The sequence below is a fragment of the Struthio camelus genome, chromosome 11, assembly GCF_040807025.1.
Source record: "Struthio camelus isolate bStrCam1 chromosome 11, bStrCam1.hap1, whole genome shotgun sequence".
NCBI classification, from domain to species: Eukaryota; Metazoa; Chordata; class Aves; order Struthioniformes; family Struthionidae; genus Struthio; species Struthio camelus.
The window spans coordinates 4,179,587-4,195,739 of record NC_090952.1 but is presented as its reverse complement, the minus strand read 5'-3'; the positions used below and the strand labels follow the sequence as shown (position 1 = coordinate 4,195,739).

At 54.5% G+C, this 16,153-nt stretch overlaps 1 protein-coding gene across 3 annotated transcripts; it reads right to left on the bottom strand.

Annotated features, from left to right (window-relative positions):
- Nucleotides 1–15,127, bottom strand: LOC104149487 (protein eva-1 homolog C). 3 transcript variants are annotated; one of them, XM_009683125.2, is made up of 8 exons: nt 14,809–15,127; nt 9,524–9,723; nt 4,985–5,108; nt 4,096–4,248; nt 3,410–3,553; nt 3,058–3,129; nt 2,220–2,309; nt 1–1,336 (listed from the first exon to the last, which is right to left on the bottom strand). In XM_009683125.2, the coding sequence occupies exons 1-8, from the start codon at nt 14,912–14,914 to the stop codon at nt 951–953; spliced, it is 1,275 nt and encodes a 424-aa protein (XP_009681420.1). In that variant the 5' UTR covers nt 14,915–15,127; the 3' UTR covers nt 1–950. The 3 variants fall into 3 exon arrangements, with proteins under 3 accessions (XP_009681420.1, XP_009681421.1, XP_009681422.1); XM_009683126.2 differs by lacking the exon at nt 2,220–2,309; XM_009683127.2 differs by lacking the exons at nt 2,220–2,309; nt 3,058–3,129.
- Nucleotides 15,128–16,153: the final 1,026 nt, after the last annotated feature.

The window sequence follows — 16,153 nt, the reverse complement described above, 5'->3', positions numbered from 1 at the left end:
TGAAGTGAAAGAATTTCCTGATGCTCACAAGAAGATTTGAGCAAATCCCTCCTGAGAGACAGCATGCTAACAGGACTTTTCCTCCCTCACCTCACAGCAGCCATTTCTGCTACCACAGCTCCCAAGGGTGCAGCACTCATCAGGGAGACTAGGGCCAAGAGAAACACCAGCAACTATGCTTGTACAAGGCACCTGCCAGCACCCACTGCTGGTGTGTGGATGTGCTGGTTGATGCTTGTGGCCCCTTTCACACTCCCAGCAAGACAGTCTTTCCAAGTTCAATGTTCATCCTCCCCACACTTTTGCAATTTCCTTATCTATGTCAAAAGCTGTCTTCTCCAACCACTGGCATACTCTCCAAGCCTTTGGGGACATTCACAGCATTGTGGGAGGGAACCAGCACATGAAAAGAAACAGGAGGAAATAGAGCCTGAAAAGCACCAGGGCTTCCCAGACTTTGCTGGACTGAGAGGGGTTAAGTGCTGAGGGCCAGCAAGCCTGAGCAAGCAGTGAACATGGCAAGAATTGGAAGGTTAAATTAAGATTAGCGATGTGTTCACAGCAAAGGAGCCAATGGCGCCACAAACAATCCCTTAGCCCCTTATTACACCCTGGGATCACATTTTCCCACAGAGTGATCAGCTCAGAGGTTTCCATGCCGCTTGGAGCAGTGGGCTGATCCTGGAACAGCCTTCCCAGGAAATCCCTCCCAGCTGTAGGGCTGCACCAGGGCTGCAGTGCCCTCTGCCATGGTTTGGGATTTCTCCCTAGTGCTGGACCAGGATGGCTGATCCTGGCTCCATCCAGCTCTGAGGAGCTCAAACCATCATGTCTCTCAGTGAAGAGCTGAGGAGTCTTTCCTTGCAGGGCATCCGGATATCTCATCCCGCTTTGCCCCCACTCCCCCCTCCCCCTGGCCTCATTGCTCTACAGCCCTGTTCTTTCAGTTCTCATTTGGTAGCTGATTTGATCTTGTGGATGGCATAAGGGCTGGATTCCTTGGGCATCCAGATCTCTTCCCCATCGTGGCCCTGGTGCTCTGCCACCCCCTCCATTGCTGCTGTCAGTTCAGGGCTGAAGATGTTGTCGGTTGCCCGGTAGGTGCGGGTGAGGCGGCGGAAGGAGGAGTCTGAGGAACTGTCATCAGGAATATCTTCATCCTGTTCATCCTGCAGCTTGGTTCTACTCAGCTCTGAGCTTCTCCCCAGCTCTGGGTCTTTGAAAGCCTCCTTCATGTCCTGGATGAAGGCCATTTTAGGGCTGATGATGCAGAGCAGAAGCATGAGGCCTCCTGAGACCCCACAAAGAAAGTAGAGGCCAACTTTCTCTGGGATGCCTGGGGGGAGAAAGGCAAACACAGGCATGAGGGTATAAGCTACCCTGGAGCCTGCAGCACACCAGGGCCTCCAGAAACTCCCTCTGCCAGATGTGCAAGAGGAAGGGACAGGGAGGAAGACAGCAGAGATGCCCTCAACACACCAGGCTGCAGGGCTGGGGCCAAGATGGACCTGCTGCTCCAGTGACTGTGGAAATATCACCAAGAGCCCCTGCGGGAGACCTCTGGTCCCTGTGGGAGAAGAGGCACAAGGACCACTGTTTATGGTGCAGTGGAAAGAGGCCATCTCCCAGTGAGATGCAGGGCAGGTAGTGCAACAGATGGAGTCATAACTCCAGGAATTTATACAGATAATTTCCCATGTTGAGGGGCTACCTTGCCCTCAGAGAGGCACTGCCCTTCTTTTGCATGGAAACTGATTCAGAAGGGTCATGAAGGAATGAAACCCAGCAGGTAACTCAACTCATAGGAAAAAGAAGGATCTTTCTTGGTCTCTTGCATGAGGGGCAGGACTGCAGCAGCACTAAGACCACAGATACTGTGCAATCTCACGGGTCATTCAATCTTTGAGCCTCTATCACATTGCTCCATCTCTCACTCCCTCCCTGATGTGGCCATGTCAAAACAGCATGGGCATTCAGTGCTCCGCTCCCTCATATGCCTGCTGACCCGGGACCAGCCAGGATAAGACAGCTGACACAGTCCTTCTGGAGGGGGTTTGGCTGCTTGGGTTTGGGATCTGATCTTGCAAGCCCACAGTGGTGACCCTCGGGCTGAACAAGGGTTGACACAGGACCTGAGACACCCTCCCAAGCCCCTGGTTCTCCCCTCTCCATGTCCATCCCACTCCTCAGGATAGTGTGTGAGAGCAAGGGGCACGTACCCCAAAGGTGGGCAAAAGCTTCCAGAGAGCTAGTAAAAATCATCAGGTCTTTCCGGAGCCTGGAGAACCTGGGCCCTTTGTACCAGCCACCTGCAGCAAACAAGGGGACATGGTCTTAAGGACTGAGACACAAGGCGCTCCCCAATGACCCTTCCCCACTGCCGAGCTGCCTGCCTCTGCCTGCCTCCTTCCTGGGTCCTCCTTCCTTCCCACATACGCTCTCCTTTGCCTGTTGCAATGCTCCTCTGCGGGACACTCCATCCCTTTCCCTCCCCTCTCCTCCCCAAGCAGACCCCATCTCTCCAGCTCCTCCAGAGCTCCTTTTGCTCAGACGAGGAACTGTGAGTGGTTTCAGGCACGGCTTGTGGGCAGGTTTTTGTAATGCTGGACTGGCATTGGCTCATCTCACGCTAGCCCAATGTGTCTGTGCTGCCCTGCAGTGTGTGTAGATGCTCCCTCACCCAAGGGTTTTAGTGCATACGAGGCGGTTTCCCCTGGGTAAGAGTCAGGTAGGTTTTCCAGACTCCCTTGAGGGAGAGGATGTCAAGCCCAGGGGACAATCATTGCCTAAATGAGTCCCTGCTGGCAAGGGCATGGGAGCAGTGCAGGGCTAAGAGCACCCATGGAGCAGGGTGAAAGATACAAAGACTGAATGAGCCGCCATGGGAACAGCGCTGCACCCATGCTGGCAGAGAGGGGCCCCAAGCTTGGAGCAGCGCCCCAGATCCCACAGACGTGGACAAGCCATGGAGTTGCTGAGTGTAGTTCATCTGGGCAAGGGTGCGATGCCACACCACTTGCCGTGTGACCCAGATGTGCAGAAGCTCCTGGTTGTTACCGTGTGTGTAGTCCGAGAGCAGGAAGGGGTCCGAGGTGTCAGGGCCCACCTCCTCCAGCAGCTGCCTGGGCACTGCAATGAGAGCGCACATCGCTTCGAGAGGCTGGCCCTGGGGAGAGCAGGGTAGCCGTGGCAGGCAGGGGACAGGCAGGGCCACCCCAAAGGACACCACCCCAAGCAACCCCCAAATAGCCCACCTCAACTTCCCCCTGCCTGTGTGTCCCTGAGGAGCCTTGCACCTTTGCCTGTACAGTGCGGGGGCACAGCACTGCCCACAGAGCAGGGTCAGTAAGTGGGTCCCCCACCTTCCCAGCCCCGTAGACAGCTCTTGAGCCCCTCGCGTGGATCTCACCACATGTGTAGGAGACCCGCAGCTGTTTCTTCATGCCAGGGAAGCACGGGTCCCCAAAGGTGGCCCTGTCAGCAGTCACAGTGCAGTTCTCTTTCCGGTGGCACTTCCTGGAAACCCTCCTCAAGGCGTCGGGAGCCAAACACTCTGGGAACACACAGGGCGGGTGGGAGTCAGCTCTGCCCCCACTGGCAGCAGGCAGCACGGCTTGGTGGAGCTGGAGCAATGCCATGGTCCCTATGGATGGGGCCTGGACCCAGTGGGCAGTCCCTGCCTCCCCCTGCCTGCCAGGCACAGGCCAGGTGGGGGCGAAGGGTGCAGGTCCCACCAGCATATCCTGCTACCCAAATTTCTGCCATATGGGAGATGCTCTGCCCCATGCCTGCCCCAAATGCTGCCAGCGAAGTAAAGCATGAAGGCTGCGCGTGAGTTCAGGCATGCGGCGACTCTCACGCTCTTGAGCTCTGAGCATGCTGTAGGCCACACATGTTCGCATGTGACAAGTCATCAAGCGTGCTCTTGGGGGCTTGGTCTTAGCAGATGGCATAGCTAGAGCTGCTGTATTCACAGAGCTGCATCCCAGTGCCTGTGTAACAGGGCTATTTCCCTGCACAGTGTGACTATATACTTATGACCCTCTCTGTGCACAGGTTCTGGCCACGCTTCTGGCTCACGTCATCCAAACGTACCTATATGAGGTTGCTCAGTGTTCAGAGCATCACACTCTGGCTTGCCCCGCAGGAATCGTCCATAACTTGCAGAGTAAATGGCCAGGATGGATTTTGGCCGGCACTGCAGCCTTAGTTTGTCATTCTCACACACAGTCTTGATGCGATGGTTAGCTGGGAAACAACACCAGAGAGTCCCAGTGTGGCTTAAATCACAACATCACAGTGTCCCAGTGTGGCTTAAATCATCCTGAGCCCCCTGCCCTCCCCTAGTTCAGCCCTGCAGCCCAGCTGAGTTTTTGAGATCTGTCATGGGTAGAAATCAAGCTGTAAGGGTATGGCTGAGTGGCTATGATCCCCCACTCCCCAGCTGAGCCCCTGGCAGAGCAGTCTCTGACCCCACCAGCCTGCTGGGTGAGAGTCGGTGCACACAAGGTGCTGCGAAGAGGGCCTGTGCCAGCCCCAAGGGCATGCTGGGCCCAGGTGGGCAGTTCCTGCAGCAGAGCAGATAAGCAGGACTGCGGCAGCGCAATTGCTCGCAATCACAAGCCTATGCTGTATAAAACTTCTATTACCATCTTCTCTTCCAGGAGGTAGCGGCACTGCTGCACAGAACATGCCCTGCTGCACTGCCCTGCCTGCTTTGAGTTTGTCCCACAGCCAAAAGGCCCCAAAGCTGCATTGTTCCTGCTCTTCATTACTTTCCTCCAGGACTGTACAGCACCTAGCACAGAGCTTAGACCACGGCTGGACCAGGACTGCCAGATACAGCAGCAGCTTAGCTTTCCCCTCATTTCTGCTCAACAGAGGAGCTGAGGCCAGAGGGATCAGCTGGCCTCAGCTTTGCCTCACTGGTACCTCAGTCTCTGGGAAAGAGCTACGCCAGTGCTCAAACCCCACTCCGCCTCACCTGGCCGGCACTTGTAAGAAGCAACAAGGTACTTGTGTGTCCCAGGACACGGGTCTGGCCCAAAGACTTGGCTGTGAACTGAGAACTGGCACCATCGTTGGTCCTGGCACTCGTCGAGCAGTTTCTGGAGAAGCAAATGAGATAGCTATGAAGATGCGTGAGGAGTCCTGAAGCTGTTCTCACCTACTGTCCCTTGGTGGCATCACTGGGCTTGGAGAAATGGCCTCTCACCCCCACAAAGGTGCCCTATGACTGCTCACACCCCTTTGTCTGCTCACTCCATGGGTACCCCTGGTTCATGTAGCAGCTTTAACCGAGTGGGTGCCTAGATTAATTCCTCCCCTATGCCCGTAAAGATATGTATGCTAGCACGGTTCTGAGCCATGCACTAGCACAGCACCTTGCAATGCCTGTGCGATCACACTAGTACTGCTCCGTGCAACACACACGCAGACACGCACGCTAGTACAGCTCCGTGCAGTGCTTGTGCAGACATTCACACTAGCACGGCTCTGTGCAACACCCGTGAAGACATGCACACTAGCACGGCCCCATGCAATGCCTGTACCAGGCCACAAGATGGGGAAGAGGTTTCACACTGCAACCTGCACCCTGCCTCTGTCTGAAGGCAGACCCAGCTGGTCTGGCAGGCTAAGGTGGCCTGCGGTGCCATGAGGTGCCTAGCTGCTGGCAGCCCAGCTCTGCCTGGCTGGCTCACAGCTGCCCCGCGTACTGGGGCCAGAAGGCAATGCCCGAAAGCAAGGCAGCTAAAACAGCATGACATCCAGCCATGCTGGCCATGCTGCCACAGGCTGAGATGCACAGTGAGTGGACTCTCACTTGGTACCAGTTCAAATATGCCTTCCTGGGAAAGCTTACAGGCTTGGGCTGCCTTTGGGCCCACGGCTTCTGCTGCCAACACCAAGCATCTCCCCAGATCCTAGGCATGCTGTCAGCCCCAGCAGCAGTGAACCTACAGGCTCAGCATCAGCCTTCTCACAGCAAGGGGAAGGGTGAGGCCTAGAGGCATTCCCTACCCATGCTCCTTTGACAAATCACCCTCTGTCTTGGGCCTCAAGGGTCCCAACACCTGAGATAGATAGTCCCAAAACCCTGTGGCTTTTTCTCTCTGCTTTTTCGGTCCCATCTCCTTCCTCTCTGCCACATTTGGTGTATAGCTTTAGGCTGGGGTGAGCGGGTGAATCTCTCCTTGGTCTTTAACGACGGCCAGACACTGCTGGCAGAAGTGAAATCTGAGGAGGAAATGCAATCAACTTCAGTCCCCCAGGTCTTCTCTGAACAGAGCTAAGCTGAGCCTCAAAAACACCTTTAATCTCTGCTCTCCAGACTTCCTTCTTCTGTAAAAGATCTGCCTCTGGGCATCCTTCCCCATGGCTGTATGTTTGTATTCACCCCATGGCATGAAGGGAGATTGGTTTGTGCCCCATGTTTCACCCAGTGTGTGATTTCCCTGCTGTTCCTTGTGTCTGTCATGCTGCTGTGAGGGACAGGACGTTTAGCCTTGCTGTAATGACCCTCTCTCCATTGGGCCAACCCATTTGGGAGCCAGAATACAAAGCTGGGAGCAACCAGGCTCCCAGCCCTCATAATCATTGCAGATGAAGGAACATGCTTTGTTTTACAGTAATGGGATGAGCCTTCCGATTCTGAATATCTGTCCAAAGACAGAGCACAGCCCCTTCTCTCAGGCAGGGAACAAACTTGCCAGTTGCACTTTGCACTGGAAGGAAAGAGAGGAGGGTGCACGGGGACCAGTTGCAGCTGAGATGCAACAGTAGCAAACCCAGCCTGGATGCTGCTGCTCTGATGAGATCACTGGCCATCTTGGTGAGTGGTCCTCTTCCACTCCATGTCCCGGAAAAGCTGAGCCATTGAGCTTGAACCACAGTGGGGTGGAAGAGGGTAGAACGGAAGAGGTAAGTGCAGCTCTCCATAGCAAGAGTATCTCATCTCACCTGCTAGTTCTTGCTTCTCAGACAAAGAAGGAGCAATTCTTCTCTGCTCTCTTCCAGTGTCAAGTCCAGCTTCTTCCTTTCAGTCACTGATGGAGTGACGGGCTGTGTAGCTTTGCACTGGGCGGGAGTGGGAGAGAACCACTCTCAGCACCAGCACTCACCTCAGCCACAAGGCAGCAATTGCCACCAACATAGTGGCTAGAGCAATTTGACTTTGCATTGAAGTGGATGAGGAGCACTCACATGGGACCTTGCTGTGTTTCCACTGGGAAACATCATGGATGGAGAGGATTCCTATACTATACAGTCCACACAGATCCTGACTGCAGCCGTTCACAAACCTGTCCTTTCAGCCTCCAGATGTATATGCCTGACCATGTCCTCCAGCCTATCAACCCACTTTACGCACAAGCTCTGAGTACCCTGAACCAAAGAGTTTGCACTGTGGTTTATGGGACCTCTAGGGCCAGGTTTATGCCAGGCTAACACAGAAGTTCTGGCTCTGTCCTTGCAGAGTTCCTGGAGACATGTGAGAAGCCGTGAGGAGATCTGTGGCTGGAGCAGGACCAGGCAGAAAGACCTTGTGAGCTAACAAAACAAGGAATTAGCTCTCTGAGCTCTTGTTCCTCCTCTCCGACTTCAAGCTCTCTTCTCACCAGTGAGCCATGCACATCTCTTTTTACTTGGTAAACCCAAGCCCTAGCTGGAACAGGAATAGAAAAATAGCACAGGAAACTCAGCCCTGAACCCCATACCCTGTCTCCAAGGAACCCGCCTGTCCAGGCCTGGCATCTCTCCCTGGCTCCCACCCAGTCTCCCAGCTGCCATGAGTTCATTAGAGCCCTGGAGCCAGCAGGGAAAAACGGGCAGGCTTAAAGGTGCGATGCTGTGTGTTGCAGTTGGGCTTGATTCCTCCTTGTTTTTGAGGGCAGGTCTGTGCCTGGACCCACTCCTTGGTTCCCTCAGAATGAGCCAAAAGCCATTTGATATCTGCGACCATACATGTCTGGCTTCTTCTCCACCCCTCATGCCTCCGAAAAGACTAGCTTGGCTCAAGCTGGTCTTTGCCCTTCCTGGTGGTTTAGCCCAGCAGGCCTTCAATGAGCCAGCAAGTGTCTGGAGCTGGCAGCAGTTGCTGGGCACTGCCACCCTTGCCATGGGAGGATGGCCACGTATCTGAGTACTTCTCTCTGGATGCTGATGGAAGTCCCTCTTGTCCTTTTCACTCAGTCCTTATGTAATTAATCCCTGAACACTGTCCCTGATCATGAAAAACTACAAAAACACAAACACCTCCTGTGGGCCAGCCCAACTAATTTACTTCTTGGGAGATGGACTCAGCAAAAGTAAGCAAGTTGCTTCCTGCCAGATTAGTGGCATGAAGGAATTCAGGGCAGGATGTGATGAGTGGAAGGGCTAGTGCAGGACTATGTGGCTGGGAGGGCAAGGGGGATGCCCTCCCTGTCAGGTTGACTTTCCCCTTCCTGGGAAAGTCTGCCACTCTGCAGTTCTCTGCATGTCCAGCACCGTTCACAGCACTTGCTTCAAGCATAGAGCCCAGCTGTCCCCATTCAGCCAAGCTGAAAGGAACCTGGCCAAAAACTGCCAGCCTCCTGCAATCCTTGTGGGTCCATAGCCCTGAGATGACAGTCACTAGTACTCAAGCCGGCTTGAGAGGATGGAAGTGATGAGCAGCCTGCCATGAGGCAGGGACACCTGACAGGGACTGAGGAGACTTTTCCCATGGCTGAAACATGGCCTTTCTTGCTCAGGAGTTGAGAGCCTGATGCAGAGAGCAGTATCCCCCGAGTCCTCTGTGCATCTGGAGTTCTCTGTGCTGGAGGCAGGGAGCACTCCACTGCTCAGAACGATGTCACCATCCACACGGAGGTGCTGAGGGCCACCATCTCCTCTGCAGATCACAGGTCACAGAAGCATTGTCAGCCCCCACCCTCCTACCCAGGCACCCTATTAAATTTTCCCTGGTTCCTAGCTCCCAGACAGCCAAAGCTCATTTCAAAGCACTTGTGGAGTGAATGAGACACAGCACCCTGCTCCACCACATCAGCATTGCACCAAGGTCAGATTCGATCCCCAGGGTCTGTGCTAACCATAGTGGATGCGCAAACAGGACCGAGGCACAATGTCCCAGCTGAGCAATGCTCTAAGCCCAGTCACACCTCCTAAGCCTCGGACCCCAACCCCTGCACCACTTCTTGCTCTAGGTTGAATTCCAGCCACCATGTGTTTCTCAGAGCCCACTTTGTCCTGTAGAATTTCTCCAAAATTCAGCTCAGGATGCAGCAGTGTCTCTCCCAGAGTTATCTCACAGGAACCCACCACAGAAGGTCTTGTCCATCCTTGTATCCCAGAAGCTTTCTGGCAAAAGGACATTGCCGGGAATCTCAGGGTTTGGTTCTGACACCAATGGGGCTAATGCCCCTAGGAGAGAGGGGAGGCTGTGGTGTTTGCAGCCACGTGGCCCAAACTGGGAGTCCCATGACCTGTGGAGATGTGCAGCACCATCCCATAAGGCTGCACATCCCAGAAGTGTTGTCCTTACCTGGTGGGCTGTGGCAGACATGCATTCAGTGCTCTCCTCAGAAACATTACCAGGGTTAGGGCAGAGATGCGGGCTGGGCACGCGACGCCCATAGAATGCGCCAAGGATGCTGACAGTGGTCTTGTGAGGGCACATGATGATCAGTTGCTCCCCATCACAGGTGTGGATCGTGTGGTTCTTCAGCACCTTGCGCAGGTAGCCTGGCAGGGGACAACACAGGGAAGGTTGGCAGGAAGGAGATACTCAGGACCACAGTGACGGCAGTGTCTAAGTTCTCAGCAGCTGATGGCAAGGGATGGTGTCCTGGACAGAGGCACTTACCGGACAAACACAAGCAGGGCATGGTTGCGGGAGAGAAAGGGGGCTTGTAGCAAGGGCTACATCCAGCTTTTCTGCCAGACAGCTGGAAAGCAGTACAGACCAGCTGAGCCAGGTAGTACACAGAAGCAAAAGTTGGAGGACAGGTAGGAAGACAGCTCAGAAAACCACATGTGAAAGAATCACATGTGCAGTTATAAAGGGTTTCAAGAAAGTCATAATCTTGTTATAGAGACATGTGGAAGAGAGAGCAGGGATGGACTAGAAACCACTCGAGTCCAAATCATTCTGCAGTGCTAAAACCACTCCACTGTACAGGAAACCTGGGGAGAAGCAGGGCAAGAAGGGCAGGAATCAGCCCTCCTGAGATCAGCAGCTGCTGCTGTGAGGCAGAGCTCGGGGTGGCTAATGGAGTTCAAGGCCAGTGAGCACTACTTGGAAGGAGAATTTAGGGTGGGGACAGCAAGTGGCTATATTGATGTGACTCAACAAGTTACCAATCATCAGCTGAGCCCATTTAAACCCAGATTCTGGATTCCTCTGACTGAGAAACTCAGTGCGTCAGTGTAAGCCAGTCCCAACCCATGTCACCAAGGTTGGCTGATGTCGTGCATAGCCCAGCGACAAGGCTCAGCACACTGCAGGAGCTTGTAGCTGAATGACCACGCTGAGCCTTCTGCTCTAAACTGAAGAAGCATCTTAGCTCATGCCTTTAACCCATTCCTGGGCCAAGTCCCCAGCACACATAAAATAACCAACTGCAGTTTCATCTCATGTTACATATAAGCTAGCATCATGGTCACTGAACAATACATTTTCAATTAATCCTTTTGCATTGGTACCAGTATTTCTCTCCCCTAATTCTCAGTGCAGGAGTATTTCTCTCTTTTAATCCTGCATAGTTTGTGTTCAAAAATAATTAGCTTGTTTTCCCTAAAAGAGACAGTAAGGTGGGCCTGCCATGCCCGGCCTAGGTGACATTTAACAGGGTTTAACACAGAGATATCAGGCTTGATTGATAGTGTATGTTTTGGGTGCTGAGTGAAAGAGGAAACTAGTTCCATAATAACTCTGAGAACTGCCAAGGATGCTCTGAGTATACTCTGTTTGCTGGAAGAGGCTGAGAAACCACAAAAAAACTGACATAAAATGATGCACAGGGCTTTGGGCAGAGCAGTTTGCAGCAGACATTGGCCTAAAATCTAGGAAGTACCACTTTGAAGCTCTGAGGTGAGGAGAGGGTAACACATTATCTCCTAGGCAGGATCCCACCCCACTCCCCAGCTGTGGGGTCCTTGGAGGCACACACACCCTATCGAACAGCCCAACTGTGGGGTCTGGTGCAGGACATGCACCCCATCCCTCAACCTAACTCTGAGGTCCTTGGTGGGAAATGCACCCTGTTGCCTAGCCCAGCTGTGGGGTCTGGGGCAGAACATGCACCCCATCTCCCAGCCCAGATTTGAGGTCATGCAGGGTGCACAGTCAGCAGCAAGGCATCACCCAACCACCCATGGCCCCTGCACAGTGAGCCCCTTTGCAGTTCCCCTTTCTCTGCATGCCTCAGCCTGGAGTCATCCTGCCCCTCATACTATTAGACAGAAAGAGAGGGTCCTGCCCCTGGAGCAGCCACCCTGCTTCATGTTCGCTCCTAGCAAAAGCCCCCCTGACCTGCCTCAGTGCTGGACCAGGTATCCCTGATGCTGCAGGGTCTGCAGCCAGAGACCAGCCTGAATCTGCTTGCAAGGCCAAAGCATTGCTATGGCATCGGAACATCAGCCCACACGTCCTGCGGCAGCAGCAGGCACGTGAAAAAGAAATATCGATAAATGAAGGTGGTGGTATCACTAAGTGCGCAAGGACTCACATAGTTTGCCTGTATCATGCTTTTCACTTTCTGCAGCCTCTGAATAGCAAGATTCTGCAGGAGATTGTTTGGAAGGCAAACTGGGGGCAATGAGGGAAAGGGTGACATCAGTCTCAGCTGTCCCCAAGGCTGCAGGTTCACGATCGGTCTCAGTACAGTGACTGCTGCCTGGCAAAGCTGGAGTGGCGTACATGCCAAGCTGGGCTGTCTGGGGAGGGAGCAGCCCCCAAGCGATGCTCCTGCACTCTGGGTGCCGGTTCACAGCATTGCGCTTCTCCCTGTATCCGTCCAGAAACCCTAGTGCCAGGCTCGGCCACACAAAGGGCCCTTTTCACCTTCCTGCAGCACCACTGCTGACACTAGCCCTTCAACATCAGGAGCCAGGGCTGCTCTGAGGAGCTGCCACCATCCCTGACAGCTAGCCAGGGCATGCAGCTGGGAGTTGCCCCTGCCCAAGGTTTAATTTTTCCCTCACACACAACCAGCGGCTGATATTTCTCTACCCTTTTCTCTTTGCATTCACCAGGTGAGAAAGCCACCATCTGCCACCTGTCACGGGAGGGCAGCAGCATTTCATGAGCAAGGCCTTGCACGCTCATCTTCAAGCCAGAAAAAAAGGAGAAAAGCGAAAAGCAGAAGAGGAAGAGGGTGGAAGCAAGTGGATAAACTGTCTCAGCAGGGCCAAAGCCCGAGGGAGAAGCAAGGATGCTCCTTAGAGGGCACATAGCTGGCCTAGTCCCTCGAGTCATAGTGCTTACAGAGAGGGGAACAGGATAAGCCCATCCTGCCTCTCACCTCCAGTTGTCTCATACTCCTGCAATGCCACAGCTTAAAGGACTCCAGGGGTTGAGACAGCGCACGAGGCCCTGCCTGGGTTGCTGTCGTCCCACTGGATTCCTGCTACATCCCCCAGCTACCTCCACAGTGGCCCTAAGCCTGCAGCAGCAGGGCCCTCCTGCAGGCTCCAGAGCCATCCTGGGCTCAACTTCTGCCTAGCAAAAGCTCCCTATCTGTCCCTGAGATGGCTGGAGATAATGACAAAGCACTCGGTGGCCAAGAGAGCCCTGGGACTCTCCTTGGCTGGAGAGCCAAATTCCAGTGATGATGAAGAGGGTGGAGGGATGAAAAAGAGGAGAAGAGACCTTTCTCAGCTGCTGTTATCTCTCTGCTATGTCCTAACTCACTTCTCTGCAGGAGGAGAAGCAAATCTGGGTCTCCAGAACTTTGCTCCTCCTCTGGAAAGCCCTGAGAGGATCAGGCTGCTGACCAGGGATCAGCACTCGGACGTGCCCACAGTGCTGATGGTCGCACAGGGAGAAGGCCACTGAGCCTTGCAGCCCTCCCGCAGTGCCTCCAGGGCTCATAGCAAGATGCTCCCGCGGAGAAGTCATTTCTGGCTTACTGTCACTGAGAGATGCTTAAAGCTACTGTCTAAATTTATCATAAAGACTCAAAGTCACAAAGATATCTGACACAAATCCCTGGTGTGCACGCTGAGCTGTAACTTCTAAACAGCTCTCCCCAGGTGCCAGGGACGGGTTTTCTCTACTGACCTCAAGACTTTGACACGATTTTAGGGTTTTTAGTTGCAAGTTTGGTGCGCTCGACAGATCTCCCCCTTCCTGTTAAAACACAGCCTGCCTTGCAGAAGGCACTCCTCCTCTGCTGCCATGCCACAGTTTGCAGGACTGGCAGTTTTTATTTTAAATGAGGAGCTCAAATGGTGCTGATGTAGGACTGCTGTGGGCCCTGCGCGAGGGTGCATTGCACCGTTTCTACCCAGCACCACCACAAGTGCCACTTTCAGGCTGCGAGCACTTGCACAGACATTTATTTTAAGGAAAACAATAGCAAAGAGGCTGCAGTCAGATTTTGCAAATGATTATTTTTGCCTCATGGTTCCGGTGACTCAGTCCCTGGTCCCGTGGTTATGAAGTTAACTGTGCCTAGATGAAATCATATCCTCTCCTCCTGCAGCCCTCCCTGTCGTGCTCAACGACATCTTGTCATGCTTTTACGCCTCTTGAGCAAGGCAGCGTGGAGTGGAAGGTGAATGCAGCAGCCAGCCTTCAACAGGCTGTTAAGTCCAAAAATACCCCCCACACATCCGGTTTCATTCTCCACCCAGATGAACGGTTTCTTTCAAACCGTCTTGCGGCCAGCAGCTTCTGGACTACGCTGGAGAAAAGAGCGTGTGGTCGTTTCTAGCCCAGCCTGGATCCTGTGGGCTTTGGCAGCCGGACTGGGCTAGCGCCTGCCCAAGAAAGGCAGCCCCTCGGCACTCAGCTCCAGCGTGCCCGTTCCAGCGGCCCCCTGCGCAGGGGGAGCATAGACCCCACCTCTCTGCCTCGGCTGCATCTGTGAGACTCACTGCTCAAAGGGAAGCAGATTCGACCACTGCTCTGCCCTGCGGGCAGAGCACCCAGCAGGCTGCTGATACAGGGAATGGCTCTGGCCAGGGACTGCGGGAGTCTGCTCTGGCTGGGGACCACGCACAGCTTCAGCCCATCTCTTCCCTCTCCACCTCACAGCAGCAAAACGCAGCTCACAACATGGTCATGAGCGCTCCAGGAGGCTTCATCTCTGCGTCTCATGCATCACCCAATATTAAGGGCATACCCACCTCAGCAGGGAAAGGGGACAGTCGAGGGTCTCAGAAAAGCTCTGCTATTTTCTTAACATTTGTCTTCTGTTCGGCATTTCTGCCTTCAGACTCTCCCAGTGAGAGCAGCCGCAGGGCCAGCTGATCCCTTGCAGCACTTTAGGAAAGCCTAACACATGTGCACGAGGCGCTTTTGGATCCCAGGTCTGACGCAGGGATAAAAAAAGCCTTTCTGGAGAATTCAACACAGTCGGGATTGTGCCTCACTTGTTCCCCATCCCACCAAAACCAAACACAGGCCTCACTTCATCCTCCCCTCAAGTGAGCGTGGTCCCAGGCTGCCCTCCACATCCCACGTCCCCTCCCTGGCCAGGACGGAGAGCCTGGCCGGCGCACACAATTCGAGGAAGCTGTCCTCCCATCCCCACCCTCTCCAGCCACATCGCCCGGCTGCCAGCGGCTGCACCCCGGAGCTCCCTGGCCGTCACCCCGACTCACCCGAAAACTCAGGGGCTGCCTTGACCCTGGCAGAGAGGCACAGGAGGGCCAGGGCTGCCCCCAGCCCCATGAGCTGAGAACCCCGAAGCTGCCGGGCTGCAGCCATGCTGTAACTGCCTCCGGTCGGCGCTGGGTCCTGCCGGAGAGGGTTTGCTCGTCCCTCGCGGCAGCTGGCGCTCAGGGTCAGGGGCTGGCACTGCGAGCTGACAAAGGCTCACTTCTTTGCCTTGCCAAGGCTTCTGGGAGCCGGGAGGACATGTGTGTGTGAGCGCGCGCTTGTGTGTGAACGTACATGCTCATTTTGCATGCCGGCCAGGGACAGAGGCTGCTTTAGACAGCTGGGATGCTCTCAGCATGGGGATGACCCCTCTGCGGGGGAGGTGTAGAGGGAGGTGCTCTGCAGCAAACAGAAGTGGGTGCTGTGCCTTGGTGCAGCATGTGAACAGCTACTACCACTGGGGAAACTGGCAGCCCCTTCTCTTCCTCCTCCTCCATCCCCCCAAGCAAAGGTACGGGGACTGGCAAGACTTCTAGTGTATCACTTCCCTTTCTCGCAGAGACGTTCAGGCAGAAATCAGGACGCACACACACACTGTAATCTCCATCTCAGCAACTGTCTGGCTGTTCACCATTTTATGTGGAAGGGAAGGGCTGCCCGGACTGCCTCCCACAGAGAGATGTCTGCTGGTGGAAAAGACAAACACCTGCCCTGCATCAGACAGCCCAGGCAAGGATACTTCCTGCAGCGATACCTCTACCGTGGTCCTTCTTCCCACCCTGTCTGCACGGGGAAAGCAAATGTATCTCAGGGTGTTTGACAGCAGAGTGTTCATGAGGAGCAGGGGCATTGCTCAGATACTGCAGGAATTAAATATCTGCCTGCTCCCTCAGCTGGGGGCTTGGAGATGTTCTCATCCCCAGTCCATAGACCCATCTGGTCTGAGCCTGAGGTCAGCAGAGAAAGACAGCGCTGTAGTGTCAGCCAGCGGAGTGAGCGCTGGCACGGATTCTCTGCAGAGCTCAAGACCAGGCAGCATTCAAAGCAGGGCGGCAACAGGGCAGGGAAGCAGCAAAGGCGAGCAAACATCGTCTGCCTGGGTCCGGAGCAGGAGCTGTGGGTGAGATGGGTCCTGAGCTCATGCTAAGAGTGCTGTGGCTACGGTGCCCTGGAAAGCAGGGAAACACTGCCCCTGCTCATGGTAGTGTGCAGCACAAAGCCCAGAAATCTCCTACGTGCTTCCTCTTCATGGACTGCTCCAGCCTCTGCTGGAGCTTTTTATGCCAACCACGGGCAGCCTGCGCTTTTGCAGCAGTCCTGCATGCCCATGCTTTTCATGCAGCCCAT